Here is a 17,187-nt window from a genome sequence, read left to right as displayed (position 1 = left end):
CGCGGCACCGCCATTCTCCCCATAGACCACAATGTATAACAACTGCCGAAAGTTCGGACACCTTTCAACCTCTCGTCCGATTTTTCGGACACTCCTTGAGCCAACTCGATCGATGGCACTCGCCCCCACTGACTCTGTCCGGTGCAAGGCTCGACTTGCTGAACGCCATTTTTGCTTTGAACTGAGCCTCCTTGCTGCCCCACGAGGTGGTGCTACTGAAAATCCCCGCCCATCATCATCGTTTCTGCCTGGTTCGGTAGAGTGGCTATGAGTGACTACAGCAGTTCCGGTCTCAGCTTAGTAAGCCATGTCACCATAGCCATGTCAAGGCAATCCAGCTGCTGATTTGTTTCTTTCTTTGTGCACGAGGCTGCGAGTAGGCCACGTTTTTAGTTTGTGCGAATGGTGCCGGCGTGACAGCGTAGTGGTGTTTGTGTGCTGTGTCGAGGTTGCGGTGATCGAACGTTTTAGTATATGGAAACATCGCGTCAAGTGTCCAATGGCGCTGATAGTGCCCACGCAGACTGCGCTGGGGAATGCTGGCAAGCGTGGTACCAAATATACCCCAATGTCAATGGCGAAAAAGATCGCCATTGTGGAGCAAGTCCTGAGCGGCTGGTCTCAAAGCGGAGTTGCTCGAGAATTTAACATCTCGAAGCAGACTGTCTCGGATTACATGAGAAACCGGACGAAGATTCTCGACGGAGCAACGAAGTCTTCCTCCAGCTTGGAAAGGAAAAATTTTAGAGACGGCAGCCACCCGAAGCTCGAAGAAGCCCTCCACATGTGGTTGTGTGCTACAGTTGCCAAGTGGATTCCTGTGTCTGGAGACCTTCTGAAGCAGAAGGCAGAGACGCTCGCTCTCCGGATGAACATCGAGGGCTTCATGTTCAGTGACGGATGGCTCCGTAACTTCAAAAAAAGGTACGACCTCGCTTTCAAGAGGATGTGCAGCGAGAGTGGTGCCGTCGACCGGACCCTTGTTGCGAATTATCGCTCGGAGACTCTGGAGTCGCAGTTTTCGCCAGACGACGTTTTTAACTGTGACGAAACCGCCCTATTCTATAAGATGCTGCCTGATAAGACCCTTTCTGTGCCTGGCGATCCCTGCCACGGCGGGAAGCACAGTAAAGAGCGCGTCACCATCATGGTAGGCAGCAACATGTTGGGGACAGAGAAGCTTCCGCTTCTTGTGATTGGCAAATCAAAAAGACCGAGGTGCTTCAAGGGAGCGAAGTCGCTGCCCGTCTGGTATGAGGCCAACAAAAAAGCATGGATCACGCAGCAGCTGTTCAGCGACTACGTCCGCAAACTTGACAGGAAGTTCAAGTCGCAAAACCGGAAGGTATTGCTTTTTGTGGATAACTGCGGTGCACACGGTCACATCCATGATCTCGAGTGCATCCGCTTGGAATTCCTGCCGCCCAACACCACGAGTGTCCTCCAGCCCATGGACCAGGGCATTATAAAAAATTTGAAGGTTCTATACCGAGCACGCCTCTTGAACCGCATGGTCGTCTGCATCGACGCCGGCAAGCAGTACGCTGTTAGCCTTCTGTCGGCTATAAACATGCTTGCGGATGCCTGGAAGGCGGTGGCCCCTGCCACTCTACATAACTGCTTTCGGCACGGTGGATTTGTTATAACCGATGAAGTGAGTGCCATGGAGGCCCCAGATCTGTCGCCTTCAGATGTGCTCCCTACTGAAGCCGAAAATGTTCTTCAAGACTTGCGCAGTGGTGGCATTGCGATTCCGGACACTGTCTCATTTGATAGTTTTACAGATGCTGACAGTGCTGTACTAACGTGCGCAGAACTTGACGACGACGAGATCATTCGTCAGGTTTGTGCTGCCCCGCCGGATGATGACTCCGAGTCCGAGGATGACGCACCATGTGCGCCGCTGCCGTCGCACGCGGAGCTTGCACAAGCAGTGACTGTGCTTTCAGCTGCCTACAGTGACCGTACGACCTTCTCTGAGATTGAGGCTGATCTGACTGCGCGTAAACGCAACAGCGTGCAACGGCGCATTCACGATTTCTTCGCGCCTGCTGCCGCGCCCAAATAAGGGCGTGGAAATAAAGGATTTTTTTTCTGAGTCTGTTTATTCGGACATTTCCGCGGTCCCCGTGAGGTCTGAATAAACGGTCGGCGACTGTACTATAGTAATGGGCGACTCCTATGCAAAAGTGGGGAAAAAGCAGGCTGGTGAACAAGCAATTGGCAAGTGCGGCGTCGATTCTAGGAACGCTAGAGGAGAGATGCTGGTAGAATTCGCAGAAAGGAATAAGCTTCGAATAATGAACACCGTTTTCAGGAAACGTAGCAACAGAAAGTGGACCTGGAAAAGCCCTAATGGTGAAACAAGAAATGAAATTGACTTCATACTTTCTGGTGATCCCAGCATAGTGCAGGATGTAGAAGTGATAGGTAGGATAAAGTGCAGTGATCATAGGTTAGTGAGGGCTAGGATTAACCTCAATTTGAAGAAAGAAAGAGGAAAATTGACCAAGAAGAAACAGGTCAACCTACAGGCCGTAAGGGTAAAAGCAGACAACTTCAGGCTGGTGTTTGCAAACAAATATGCAGCCTTAGAATAGAGAGATGAAGATGACATAGAGGTAATGAATGAAACCATAACTAGGCTGGGTTCCAAGGCAGCAACTGAACTGAGAGGCAAGGCACCAAGGCAACCAGTAGGCAAGCTCTCTCGAGTAGGACCTAATAAAGAAACGACAAAGAATGAAAGTGACTAACTTAAGAGATAAGATAGAATGCGCAGAACTGTCAAAACTGATCAACAAGGCAAAAACAAGGGATATTTGAAATTATAACGTGGGAAAGACTGAAGAAGCCGTAAAAATGGACGAAGCCTGATATCAGTGCGAAGGAAACTTGGCATAGGACAAACCAAGATGTATGCACTGAAAGATAAGCAGAGTAATATCAGCAATCTCGAAGATATAGTAACAGTAGCAGAAGAATTCTATACTGACTTGTACAGTACTCAGAGGAGTCAGGACATGTCCATTCGAAGCAGTAATGAACAGGATACAGAAACTCCTAATTTAACTAGCGATTAGGTCAGAAGGGCCTTGCAAGACATGAAACGGGGAAGAGCAGCAGGAGAAGATGGAATAACAGTAGATCTAATCAAAGATGGAGGAGACGTAACACTTGGAAGACTGGCAGCTCTCTATACGAAGTGCCTATCGACTCCAAGGGTTCCAGAAAACTAGAAAAATGCAAACATTATACTAATCTACAAAAAGGGAGACATTAAAGAATTGAAAAGTTATAGAACTGTTAGCTTACTCCCAGTATTATATAAAATATTCACCAAGGTAATTTGCAATAGAATAAAGGCAACACTGGACTTCAGCCAACCAAGGGAACAGGCAGGCTTCAGGAAGGGATACTCTACAATGGATCACTTCCATGTCATTTATCAGGTAATCGAGAAATCCGCAGAGTACAATCAGCCTCTCTATATGGCTTTCGTAGATTACGAAAAGCCATTTGATTAAGTAGAGATACCAGCAGTCATAGAGACATTACGTAACCAAGGGGTACAGACCGCTTATGTAAATATCCTGGAATATATCTACAGAGATTCCACAGCTACTTTAATTCTGCACAAGAAAAACAGGAAGATATCTATAAAGAAAAGGGTCAGACAACGAAACACAGTCTCTCCAATGCTATTCACTGCATGCTTGGAAGAAGTATTCAAGCTATTAAACTGAAAAGGCTTAGGAGTAAGGATCGACAGCGAATATCTCAGCAACTTTCGGTTTGCCGATGACATTGTTTTATTCAGCGATACTGCAGATGAGTTACAACAAATGATTGAGGACCTTAACAGAGAAAGTGAAAGAGTGAGGTTGAAGATTAATATGCAGAAGACAAAGATAATGACGAATAGCTGGGCAAGGGAACAAGAGTTCAGGATCACCAGTCAGCCTCTAGAGTCTGAAGAAGTATGTTTACCTAGGTCATTATATCACAGGGAACCCTGATCATGAGAAGGAAATTCATAGAAGAATAAAAACGGGTTGGATCGCATACAGCAGACATTGTCAGCTCCCGACTGGAAGCTTACCAATATCATTGAAAAGGAAGGTGTACAATCAGTGCATTTTACCGGTGCTAACATATGGGGCAGAGACTTGGAGACTGACAAAGGAGCTTGAGAACAAGTTAGGGACCGCGCAAAGAGCGATGGAACGAAGAATGCGAGGCATAACGTTAAGAGACAGAGAGTGGCTTGGATCACAGAGCAAATGGGTATAGCCAATAATCAAATTGACATTAAGAGAAAAAAATGGAGCTGAGCAGGTCATGTAATGTGCAGGTTAGATAACCGTTTGACTATTAGGGTTATAGAATGGGTACCAAGAGAAGGGAAGCACAGTCGAGGATGGCAGAAGACTAGGTGGGGCAATGAAATTAGGAAATTCACGGGCGCTAGTTGGAATCGGTTGGCGTAGGACAGCAGTAATTGGAGATTGCAGGTAGAGGCCTTCGTCCAGCACTGGACATAAAATAGTATGATTACGATGATGATGATGATGATGATATGCTATCCGAGGAATGTTTTTTCACCAAGCCCGAGGCGTGGTTCAGGACCCCTTTAACAGTATTTCATGATCCAAAATATGCAAAGAAGCCTTATGTTGCCAACAGGCTCCAAGAAACTTCTGATTTCACCTTTCTTTTTTTAGAAATTAGGAATATTCATTATTTGATTCGATATTTGAAGGTCTTTTTTCTGGAATATTCGTATTTCATTCTATTAGAAAATTTTGTTATTCGAATACTCTTAGTGACAACATGAGAGTGAACCAACAAGGTAGAAAATTGTAAGTGTGTGGATTCGTAAGCAAGTTGCACCATTTCAAGGTGCTTTCATTTTTGGACAGAGCTGCTGCTGATGACGCATCAATTTGTATCCTAGATGTGTGGAGGATCACATAAGAACTTTCTTTCATAACTCAGCAGGTGAAATAGACACCGAGAAGGAAAGAAGAAAAAAAAAACATGCCCAAAGTACGCCTCCAAATAGAGCCCAAATTACACTTTTCAGTTGGAAATTAAACACAAGGTGTATTTTCATCACACTACAGAGGTGTGTGGCGATTTTAGTAAACCAAAATACAAGCACAGAATACTCACAAGTACCATACAAATATGGGCACAGTATTTGCACAAATTTTCATTGCAAGAGAATTTCAAGCAACCATGAGGAAGCACCTTTATGACTAATGTGATAAGGTAGGCTGAACCAAAGTTTCACTGCATGCATACCTTGCTCAGCCACCTCGGGCAGCTTGATGTTGGCACAACATGCCAGATCGAGGTCCTTCTCTTCTTCTTCTGCCCCCGGAAGGTCATCACCTGAAAGTATAGCCCAGAATTTAGAACTGATAATACAGTGGAACCACGATGACACAATCCCATTTCGTACGATTTTCTGGTGCCAACGTTCACGAACAAGAACACAAAAAATGACCCAACACAATTACGCATATATTACTGGTTGATAAGTTCCAGGTAAACACAATCTTTCGGAACCAACGTTCAGTACATCACCAAAAAGCAATCGTATGACACAATTTCCGGCCACTAGATCTCATATAAAACATGACATGAGGTCCATGCAATCAAGAACAGTAGCCACAGCAGCTTCCCCACAGTACTCACTCGCCCATGTCAAGTGAAAACGCTGGTTAGTACTCAGTTTCCTATCCCGGTACCAGAAATCTCCTCGAGGGTCGTCGCATGCCACATTCACAGCTACTGAATCTGCCAACCCTATGCAATAAGTATTTTCACTTATCTGTTCCGTTTCACAGCACACGCGGCATGCTGCTACTGAAAGTGTTCTGGGGAAAACACGGGGAAGGCGGGAGATGGAAATTCAAGACGATGAGGAAAACGAGAACAAGGTGAAAGCAGGAGCCAGGCTCCTGCTTTCACCTTGTTCTCGTTTTGCTCATCGAAAGTATTCTGCACACTTTTAACAGGTGATAACCAAAACACCCCACCATTCCCTGCTGCAGGCGGCGTGAAGTGAGCGTGTTTTTTTTTTTTTTTTTTGGTTCTGGCGGTGTCGTACTCTGGCGACACCTACGGATTACATTTGCTATATGCACAACGAAAATGACAATGCACACCTTGGGCCTCTCGTACCTGCCAGCTCAAATGTGCATTGGCGTCTCACGCCACTACGCTTCGCACTGAGAGGGCACGCCAAAACATCCTACCAAAATGCCCGGTGAAAAGGAGCTGCTGACCTAGGCCCAATTCAAGGAGCAGAAACATATGCCTGCCGAAGCCGCGAAAACGACGATGCATGTCTCATGCCGCTCAAGCCCCACTAGCTCAGCGCACGTCAGCAACTTGTGCAGCAAGAGTTAGCGCAACGCTTTGTATTACATAGATGTCAGCTACAGTTGAGTCTACGAAATGAATTAGTGACTTTGGATCGCACATTTACCCGGCTAGTACAAATTCTTTTCTTGCATTTTTTTCCAAAGCGTATGAACGAGGTTCTACTGTAACTTGCGGCAAACGGTAGCGTGTACAGTAGGAAGCAGAAACAACAGCCGACTTGCATCACATTCAAAGGAGAATGTACTGCCATTTACTTGTGCAATACAGTCATTTTAATTTTCAATATCTTGGCAGGGACTGACTCTTACACTTCAGGCTGGTGACTGTACCTGCTAAAACCACAGACAACATTGTAAATAATGTATACGAAATGTAAACACTGGCTACAGACTACACAAACATTTATTCAAGATTTCAGAGCCACTGATGAAGTTTTACTTCATTATTCATCGCTGCCATCCTCAATATTATTTATTTATTCATAATACCTTACAGGCCCACTGAAAGGCATTGAGTAAGGGGGGTTACATTCGGACATCCCTTCAGCCTTTCCTACTAACTGACCTCGTTACTGCCTCTCCTGTTCTACCATTACATCATTTTATCACTTAGGGAGATGGTTGGGTCGCAGACCAAGAATTCTTTTATATCTTTATATCTTTCTTTATCTTTACTATTTACAGGGCCTCAAAGAACCTCGAACATTTACTTACACATTTTAAATAAGCACCCACATCATGTACTGAATGCCATGACGATAATCTTTGGTGAATGCAGCAAAGCTACACAGTGCGGGGACGCCACAAATTCAGTAAGTGATCCCATGCTTTTCTCCTGGCCTTTTTGGTGCCTCTTCGCACATTATGATGCCAACAGGGTGCTCCAAGTAACATCAACAAGGTAAACACTGTCAAATTGTCAGCCTACAAGGACCTACAACTTCCGGTCCATCTGCTAGCGAGCCTCCATGCAGCTGATGCATGCATGCATGCATGTATGCACATGCATGCAGAGTAGCATGCATGTGCCCACATGTGTTTCAGTTTGCGATTTGCAGTGCAACATCACTGGTGTTTCAAGTACACATTTACGAAAGTTTAAAAAAAGAAAAGAAGGAAGAAAAAGAGGGAGAGAAAGACATAATGCAAGTCCGTTTCCACACCGACACGATGCTTCCGCTGTAATCTTTCTTGGAGGTGCTGATGATGTTCACCCTGCAAACGGTATCTCTGCTAAACACAGTGGTACAGTATCATGTTGCAGATCTGGCAAAGCACTGGCGGATATCCTTCGTCCATTTGCTGGCACTTGCTTCTTTCTGTATGTGCAGTGGGTTGTCGAGCCTCCAATAACGTATTGTAAACAAAATGGGCGGTGGTCGCGTATGATATCATTTGCAGCATAGGGTCTATCGCAGCACTGCTTCGCAGGAGCACAGGGCATGTTTTGGCATGGCAGTGACAATGGGTAGCCAAAAAACAAGAGTAACAGGATGTGCATGGTGCTTAGAAACAAGAAAAAAGAAATGCGAGCATGACGTTGGTAATGACATATTGTCCACGTGCCATTTAGAGGAGTTTAGAAAAGAACATTGCGAGGAGAAGAGACTGCTCAAAAGGGGAGACACAAAGGAGAGGGAGATGCAAGCAGTGGCTGCATGCTTGATCATAAAATACCTGCAACTCTGTTTTGACGGCATCATTCTCAAAAACTTTTGCGGCTACATGTTCACTGCAACTCATACACAACTACCACTACACAAAAAATTTTCAGCCTTAGGGTTGATTAGGGGCCCTTTAACCCTTTGAGAGTCAAAGGCGTAAACATGTCCCATATGATCGATGCCATATATTTACGGCCCCAATCTTATGTATGAAAAGCACGCTAACTTCTCAACTCTTTCTTGCCTAGCTAGTGCTGCCATACTGTGTGGCTAAAGGAATTTTTTTTTGCTCCGTAGTCTCTTGGTTTTCATTCCATGGCTTCTTCACGCTGGCGTTTCAGCATCCACTCAGGCATCCATGCACGCAGCGGCATGCAGCGGTTAGGTTTTGTTTTGTTTTGTTTTGCAAGTTGTTTTTGTTCATTGCACTCGTTAAAATTGATGTCTCTCTGGTTTTAAGAATCAGTGCTCGATGTTTGCTTGTTTATTGCTGACAGGGGTGCGATTACATCTGCTCACAGTCAGGTACTGCTATTTACAAACAATGCTGCCATGCCTGTTTCTTCTCTCAATACTCATGAAAGCTGATTGCCGCTCGTTGGCAATGCGACAAAGAATTAGTGCAAGTTTCTGACTCGTGTGATTTTTCTGTCGGGTGCACAACCATATAATTTTCTTGTGTGCGCTCACATACATGGTTCGATTATGCTATGGGCGTGCAACGCTGGTTGCTCCGCTGCAAGTGAGTCAAGCAGTGATTCATCCAATGAAGACTGCTGCCCAAGTACAAAATCAGAATATATCTATTTCAGTGTACCTACATTTTTATTCTTAAAGGGACACTAAAGGCAAATACTAAGCCGGCGTGGACTGTTTAGGTACCATTCCAGAAACCTCACAACGCTTGTTTCGTGACAAGGAAAGACTTAGTTTACGAGAAAATTGCATCTGGAGGGTCCGAATAGCTTTTTTTGAAATTCAAATCTCCCGCCACCCAACCGGGGGAGTGGTGACGTTGCATACGCCATCACCACCCTTTGCTGCTGTCGGTGAGTAAAACGGCGCCCAACAGGCGGCGGTGCCAAGCCAAGATAGGGTGGTGGATTCGCCACTGCAGCTGCTTTTTGGTCAAGTGGCGTGCGTAGACCATTCGGGCATCCCGCAACATCACATGGAAGTTGAATTCTCTGCTACGTGCAGTTTGTGCGAGTTTCGCAAGCCAGCAAAATCAGCAGAGCCCTATGCAATAACGAAACTACTGAAACGCGAAAGCATGGGTGGCGCGGAGTCGAGCGAAAACAAAACCTTTCGACCGCGCGCGTCGTTGTCAAGGGTAATTGCAATGAGTTCTTTTTTCTAAAAATGAAATAGAAATGGACAAGTAGCATTTTATTTCATGTTATAATATAACACAAGGTTGTTCTTTTGCAACAGGTGGTTGAGTACTAGTGACAGAATTTAACTGAGGAGTGCTTCCGTCATCGAGCAAGTACTTGAATGTCCCGGGGGAGTCTCTAATCATGTCCTGCATTTACCTCAATTTCTCGATTATGAAGGCTCTGTTTGCAATAATATTGACACCTTAGTGTTTCTCGAACACTCATTTATCACTTAAGCTTGACTTAATATTTGTTTTTATTGTCCCTTCAATATAAATATTTGTGCAAGGCCATCTGGACTTGTGAATAAATAATACCTCTTTACCTACAGAAAATATATTTTCGTCATTTTACAGTTACTCTAAAGAAGTGCAGTAATTTTGTTCCAAAATACGCAAGTCGAAAGATTTTAAGTCCGCAATAAAAAAATTCAACCCTACAGGGTCACATTTGGCAAAAAAAAATTTACCCTCAAAGGGTTAAGTTATGGTTCTTAAAATTTGTACATGCATGCTAATTCATGCACTTATTTCGAAAATGAGGTTTGCAAAATATTAGTTCTTCCGATTTCCCTTAACAAGGCATCAATGGCTTCTGCATGAGTCAAGAAATGCAATGAGACCAACCTTACTGCTCTTCCTAACCTAGAACACCAGGCAGAGTTTCAACTTAAGCTTAGCACATAAAACTAAATATACATGCAGAAATATTGAGCACCATAAGTCGAAGACTAATTATTTTATTTTTTTAATTTTTGGTCTAAGATCTAATGCTCCCTTATAGGCTAACTGCCTATATATTTTCTATATCCACATCTTTAGCTTGGTCATGCCCATCTCCGAGTGGAGACAGAACGCATCGAGGCTGTGCTCGCGAAACGAAGACAACCAGATGCAGAAAATCAGCTTGACTCTGAAAACAATACTTCAAGCGATACTTCAAGTGTCTATGCCCCTGTTATTTGTATGTTGTATAGATACAAATAAAGTTCAAAGTTCAAATTAAAACAACATAGTGGGCATGCAACGACATGGGCACAGCTTGCAAAGCAACTAGCAGACGTGCAGGACTTGCTCAGTGATACACGGGAGTGGTACAAGGAAGGAAGCAGACGACCCGTGTGCTGGTTCTCTACAGTTTGTCATACGTCACTTCCGGCGAGTGGTAATGGTACCTTTCTTATTCAGTTTCAATATGAAAAAGAATCATTCTTGCGAGCATTTTGTGACACACCCATTGACATTTCAAGCTTAAAATTATCTACCCACATTTCAAGCGTAACATTATCCCCAGAGGTTACCGTATGTCTAACTTATCTGAAACTGGACTTTTTACATGTTGCAGTTGGCCTTTAACTCATTCCCTACCATGGGGAAATAGGTGTTTTTTGTAGGTTACGCTAGATTTTTTTTTTTTTAAGGAACTACTGCAAACAATATTTGATGTAATACATACACAAAAAGCAGAATTAATGCACTTTCAGGCATAAAAGTTTTATTAACGAGATGTATGCCATAAAAAAGATATAAACTGCCATAATCAAGATTGTGGGATAAAATTGAACAAAGATTGTAAAGAAAAGAAACTACTAAGAAAAATATGTAACAAAAATTGTGAGACATCCAAAATGTATTCCTGTCTAATAGGCACTACCTCTGAAAAACATAAAAAATTTTCATTGAACAGGTATTCCACGACAAAAATTTAAGTGCGAGTAGCAAGAAGAAACAGACAGGACACGTCCGCACGTATACGTTCGTACTTGCTGGAACCCCTTTTACGTTCACCATGCACCAACTGGCCCGGCAAACCACACTACTAATAAAGCAAGCACTACAGTTCGGTGTGCCAAGTTTCAGCCGCTGATGTTCCGGGCTGGTTTGCATCGTCATCGCTCTCAGAGTCAAAAGTCCGCCAAAAAAGTAGCATCATGAGACTGGCTGCTGTTTGATCCATCGATAAAATCAGCCGCAGATGCAGCGGAATCATGACATCTGCGATCTTTCGAAGTGCGTGGGCCGCTCCCTGAGGTGGACATTTTTGTTTAGAACTGCTTAGAAAACAAAAATATAGCTCTCCTCCTTTATGTCCAATGGCACAGTGTGTCCATGAGCGGTGTGGTCTCGAAAGCGGCATTTCAAACCAATATTAGCAGGCCGCCATTTTTACATTCTACTTTGATGATCGTGAAAGTTGAAAGCATGTTCAAAAATCACCGCTTGGTGGGAAAAAAGCGAACTGCTTAGAAAACAAAAATATAGTTCTCCTCCTTCACGTCTGATACCGCAGTATGTCCAAGAGTAGTGCCAAAGGTCTCGAAAGCAGCGCTTCAAACCATCATTAGCGAGCTAACTATGCCCAATGGGCGCGGTACGGAAAGAGTTAAAGGGATGCAGGTCCTAAAAAGCCGAAAATCTGAAAAAAAAAAAAAAATCTGATGATGCACGCACTAGGCACACCTTTAGTCAGCCAGAACCGTGGAGCTGCTGTGGCGTCAGGCAAGCATGCTTGTATCGCAACTTGGAGGCCCAGGTTCGATTCCCACCCAGACCGATGTGTACCAAGCTTTCTTTTCAAATCCATTAATTGACTTTGTTTACAATCAACAATCACAATCGGCATTCATTTTGCATAATTACCTACGTCATAATTAGGATATTCATAATTACTCATGTACGCATTAGTACGTGTCCGTTAAGTTACAGACAACAACCCACTCACTAGGTCACCTTGGTATCCCCCCCTAGCGTCCACAGCGGCTAAGACAGACTTCAAACGGCAGCTGGAAAAGGGGTTTAAATTTGAGTTTCCACATAACAGAACTGTTTTCTCATATATTCGAATTACTATCCGACACTATCATGTCTGTAGGCTGTGTGTAAGTCATACTCTACAAATTTTCCAACACACTTTACTTTAGGAAATTGAATTATTTCAGTAATTCCTATGCGCCACGCGGAGGGCCTGCATGGTTTGGGATGACTTTTCTCTAACGGACAATGCCACCGAAGCCGACACCGGGTTTTCTGCACCATGGGGCCCTTAACGCTATCGCATTAATACAAGTTGGTCTGTTTTCTTACCAAGACAATACTTTCAAATCAATAAAAATAGCAGCACCCCTAGGCTAAGTCTTTGGCATTGGGGCCATGCACTTACGTTTTGTATTCGGCAAGATGAAATTGCCGAAAAACCCTGCAAGAAATATGCATTAAATTTGTTTTCAAATGTTAATACTTTCTGAACCAGTGCAATATATAATAAAACTTATAGATTTGATATCACTGAAAAACTGATCACGAGTCTGAATCTTCATTTAGACTGAACCAAAATTAACAAAAAATACATTTTAAAACCCATGTCCCCCTTTAGGAGCGCTCAGTTCTCAATAAACTATGGTGATCTCTGAATTTCATTTTGAAACATTAATCTACCATGCTAGCTTGACTCAATGTTTTCCCCTTTGGTATACCCCTGAGTGCAGTCATCGTCCAATTTTTTTTACTCCCTAGAGGGCCACGAAAGCGTTTGAAAAATCAGGCAGCCCTAAAAAATGAATGCATCTCTTTTTTATTGCCCTCAATGGCTCAAATCACTACAGGCATGTCCTAAATAGCTCTGAAGGTCTGCCAGCACACTTAGGCGTACCGGTGTTCGTACTATGAATGAAGACAGTGGGTGTGCACGTGTGTAATTAAAGAATACGTACTGTGTCCCGTGACTATTGCCCCTTTCCGACACTTGGCATGCTTCACTGCAATACACTGCATATGCTTCGCCGCGTAACATTGTTGTATCGAGGCGAAGCTAACTTTTAAAAACCTGCATTATGCAACGTGCCGTGTTTCACGAGCTTCGAAGCCATCGGCGAGGATTACAAAGGTGGAGTCGGTGCCATTGCTGACAGCGGCGAATTCTTCAAATTAAAAACACGGCACCAAACAGCAAGAAGCTTGCTAGCAAACACCGAAGCAGCCAGGCATATCGTTGTCGCGATGGTGGCTTCGGCTGACAGGGATCTACGTGCGAGAGCACTTATTCGAGGCTGCGAGATAATCGAAATGGCAGCGGTGGTGGCTTTGTTTAATGCCGTTTCGAACCTGTGACCATGGCAAAAAGTCCGGAAAATCAGATGGCGAAGGGTTCTTGCATCTGAAGTTTCAGACGTTCTTATACACTGACTCTATGGGGTACGTGGTGGTGCCGCGAAGACGACTGAATTATCGGGCATGTCCAAAAAATCAGTCGTTGACTGTAGTCTTGCTGTACTGGATGCACTGAACAGAGGGCTTGCCACGTCTAAAAGCTCAATTCCCTAACGCCGTTGATTACGACTGTGCTCCACAGTGCAAGTAAGCTGTGTCAGCCAGTTTGTACATAACTGAATGACTACAGGAGGTACACGGGCACAACTCATTGCAAATGGTGAGAGTGATTGCAAACACTGCATCGGTAACAAAAAGTGAGAGGGGAAGGGGGCATACGAAAGGTTAGCTAACCTGCAAGGCAGTAGAGAGTGAAAAGCCCATAACATTAACAAATTTCAAGTAATGTTACTGAAACGTTTTCATAAGAATCTGCAAATTTTGTGCATTTGCCCTAATATTTATAAGGAAATGGTAAGGGCTTCACTCTACTTGTACATTGTGCACCCTTCACTTTATCATGCCAGACATGGGCTACATGCAGAACTTTCTCAAGGGGTAGCCATCAAGTCATACATGGTGATATTTTATGAGTAGTACATACAGTTACACTTACATGGCATGTCGTCGATGTCATCCACGTCCTCGGCTGTGTCTTCAAATCCATCCTTCTGTGACCATGCAGAAAATATAAATGAGGCACTTTATGTCCAACAAAGAAGACGAAAAAGTTTTATTCTATTTTGGCTTTCTTCAGAGCACAGACGTTTCAAGACACTGCAATATGCAGAAAACTTGCAAGTGTCAGTAAGAGCAGTTCAGTGTACTGACTTCCTGCATACTGCTAGTACTAACAGTTAAGTCTGTAACAACTATTAACGGCAACTATGTAAGAACTGGCCACCAAATCTGGCTCCTGCAGCAAATTCCCATATCTGAGCAATTATGCTGCTGATTACCACGAGACAGTGCTGCAAATACGGAAGGCCATGCATCCCAAAATTTTGCATGCATAACTGCATCTCGGCCATAGATTCCAGATTTTGGGGCTGTTCCTCCAGCACCAGGCCCTAACAACATGGAAACGTTTGGCTGTCGAAATGTGTGAGCAAGTCTCATTTGCCTGCAAGTCACTTGGGCATCGTAAATTCGTCATTCCGAAAAGTTAACGAGAGAACATGGAGCTCTTCATCGTGCTAAGGCCCAGAGGCTGGTCTGCCACAACTGAACTACCTTTAAACCCTAGCGATAGTTAGGGTTGCAATCGATGACTACTCTTAACCCAAATAACTGCTTGTTTATGTCAAACACAAACAACACGTATCAAAGACATGGCATGTACAGTGTGCATTTTTCACCGTATGTGCAGAAATACATGCAGGAAATGCTCTACGTGAGGCAGGCTTGTCACCAATGACTGTGGGGTGCAATCTGCGTGGCCTCGATTATCTACTCATTTCTAACAAGCACACCAATATTTCTTCCTTTTTTTTTTTTCTGGAGAAAGATAATGCATGCTAGGGTCCAGTAAACATAATTGTTGGGCAACACAATGCAGCAGTTGTAAGTGAGCTCTGTCCTTTCCAGTGAAACGTTCCTTCAGTGGTCAATCATTTGAATGACGCCTAGACTATGCGAGCTGCTTTTTTTTTTTTTTTTCCCCAAGAAGCGAGCCAGTGCTAGAGTCTTACGTCATTGTTGCTCTCTCTTCTTTGTTCGTGCTATGCGTCAAGTCTACACTCTGGGAAGCTGCGGTGCCATGCGCCGAGCTGTTGCTGGCATTGCCAGCTTCTGTGGTGTTCCACACAATGCAACGGCTGTGTGTTCCCTCAACAGACGTTGCATTACGTCACTGTCAGTGACGCTCCCCAAGGCAGCAAGCACAAGGAATCGGCACGACCACAAGAGAGATTGCAGATGTTTGCTTGATCCTTCTGGCTCTCCAAGATGTTCTGAGCAGAAGACATTTAGCCTAGGTAAGCAGAGACCTCTGGTAGGATGGAGGCAACATTCTATGAGTATTACATGCCCCTGGTAGCCTGCAAACAAAATGACCTCAGAAGAGGTCGGGCTTAATTTAATGCTTCGTGCTGAAAATGTGGAACATTAATAACAATAAACTTGTTTATCCTATTTACAGTTTGAACTGAATTGATCTGAAGCAAGCAGCTTCATGTAGGTAGGTCATAGCAGATGCCTTGCCCACTGACTCACTTTTCCGATGAATGGTGTGTGTTCATAATGTTGCTTTAGAGCTCTCCCACTGGGCCCCTGTGAAACCTACCTAAGACCCCCCTAGTTCTCAGACAGTCGGAGTAACACTGGCCTAGGCAATAAAGGCCATGTTCCCCCTGTCCACTAAACTGCCCAAATTCATTCCAGAAGCTTCAATTCATCCTACTGGCTTTCTGTGCCTACATGATTCTAAGGGACACATTCTTCCATTCCTATCGGCTTCTGCCACAATTAAAAAGATGCTTCATGCCCACACAGCTCTGTAATGCAGTAAACCTGTGCTAATGGTTGCTGCCAAATTACACATCCTTGTTGCTTGTCACAGCTCTTTGAAAAGTTTGGTTAACAAATCACTTGCCTGTCCTTTTCCAAAGGCTTTTAATTTCAATGAAGTGCTTGGATTCTGTTAATATTTTACCTAACAATTTCTTATCTATGATTTACAACAAATGTATCATGTTTTTTAATTAGTTGCTGCCTACTTCTTGTTCTTAAATTTTGTTTAATTTTATCACTCATTGCTTTCTCTCATAAAATATTTAACCTTTTCATTTTTTTTCTTTGGTTGGTGATACACATGCCTACTAAGTTGGTCTATTTCACAGTAACATTACTGAACAAGCTCTACTTCTGTCTCGCTGCTATAGCTTTAACTAGCCAAGCAGCATACGAGTCTCAACACTGTTCGGACAAAATACGCCGGACACAGATCAATGGCTACAGAAGGTTCATTATACGAAACTGAATGTGACGAGAGCACACACACATCAGTGCAAATGGTGCACCGAGAGCGATTGGCAGCATTGAACTGGTGAAAGAAAGCTGAGAGGGCGCGGAAGGGTTGACAGCTCAATGTTTAGGAAACCTGCGCACAAAATACAGCTTAGGCTTTGATACCCTGCTAGGCAGGCAGTAGCCAGTGTTGAAGTCCTGCAATGTTCACAACATAAGAGTAAAGCTACTGCAATGTTTCCACATACATTCCTAAATTTCATGGATTCGCCCTGTTATTTTTAAGGGAGTGAATAAAGTTAAAATTTCATTGAAAATAAGTACATAAAATATATGAAAAAAAATGAACGACCTTTGGAGACCTATGCCAATTCAAGCAACTCTTACATCAAAGACAGCAAAACAGCAGAAAGGAATTCTCGCACCTTTCAGAAGTCCATTTGCCACTCCAATATCTACCCAAGCTTTCACATACACCTCCACTGTACCCAGTACAGTTTGTTGGATATACTGAAGCTTTATGGCTTCCCTATAACAAAGCTTTCTACGTAGACCTGCATTTTTCTCTAAAATCATGTAAGAAAGGATGGTACAGCAGAAACGTACTCATAAAATACTAAAATTATTCTTAGCCAAA

At 43.7% G+C, this 17,187-nt stretch overlaps 1 protein-coding gene across 3 annotated transcripts in view; it reads right to left on the bottom strand.

The window, feature by feature from the left end:
• Nucleotides 1-17,187, bottom strand: part of LOC126537604 (condensin-2 complex subunit H2-like) — a 92,846-nt gene that overhangs the window by 32,691 nt on the left and 42,968 nt on the right. For all 3 annotated transcript variants that reach the window (XM_055074392.2, XM_050184753.3, XM_055074393.2), the window contains 2 exons: nt 14,200-14,254; nt 5,308-5,397 (listed from right to left, as the gene is read on the bottom strand). In XM_055074392.2, coding sequence (XP_054930367.1) covers nt 5,308-5,397; nt 14,200-14,254 — 145 coding nt within the window. The remainder of the gene's footprint in view (nt 1-5,307; nt 5,398-14,199; nt 14,255-17,187) is intronic.

This window comes from Dermacentor andersoni, chromosome 4, assembly GCF_023375885.2.
Source record: "Dermacentor andersoni chromosome 4, qqDerAnde1_hic_scaffold, whole genome shotgun sequence".
In the NCBI taxonomy this organism is placed as follows: Eukaryota; Metazoa; Arthropoda; class Arachnida; order Ixodida; family Ixodidae; genus Dermacentor; species Dermacentor andersoni.
This window is presented reverse-complemented; position numbering and strand designations above follow the sequence as displayed.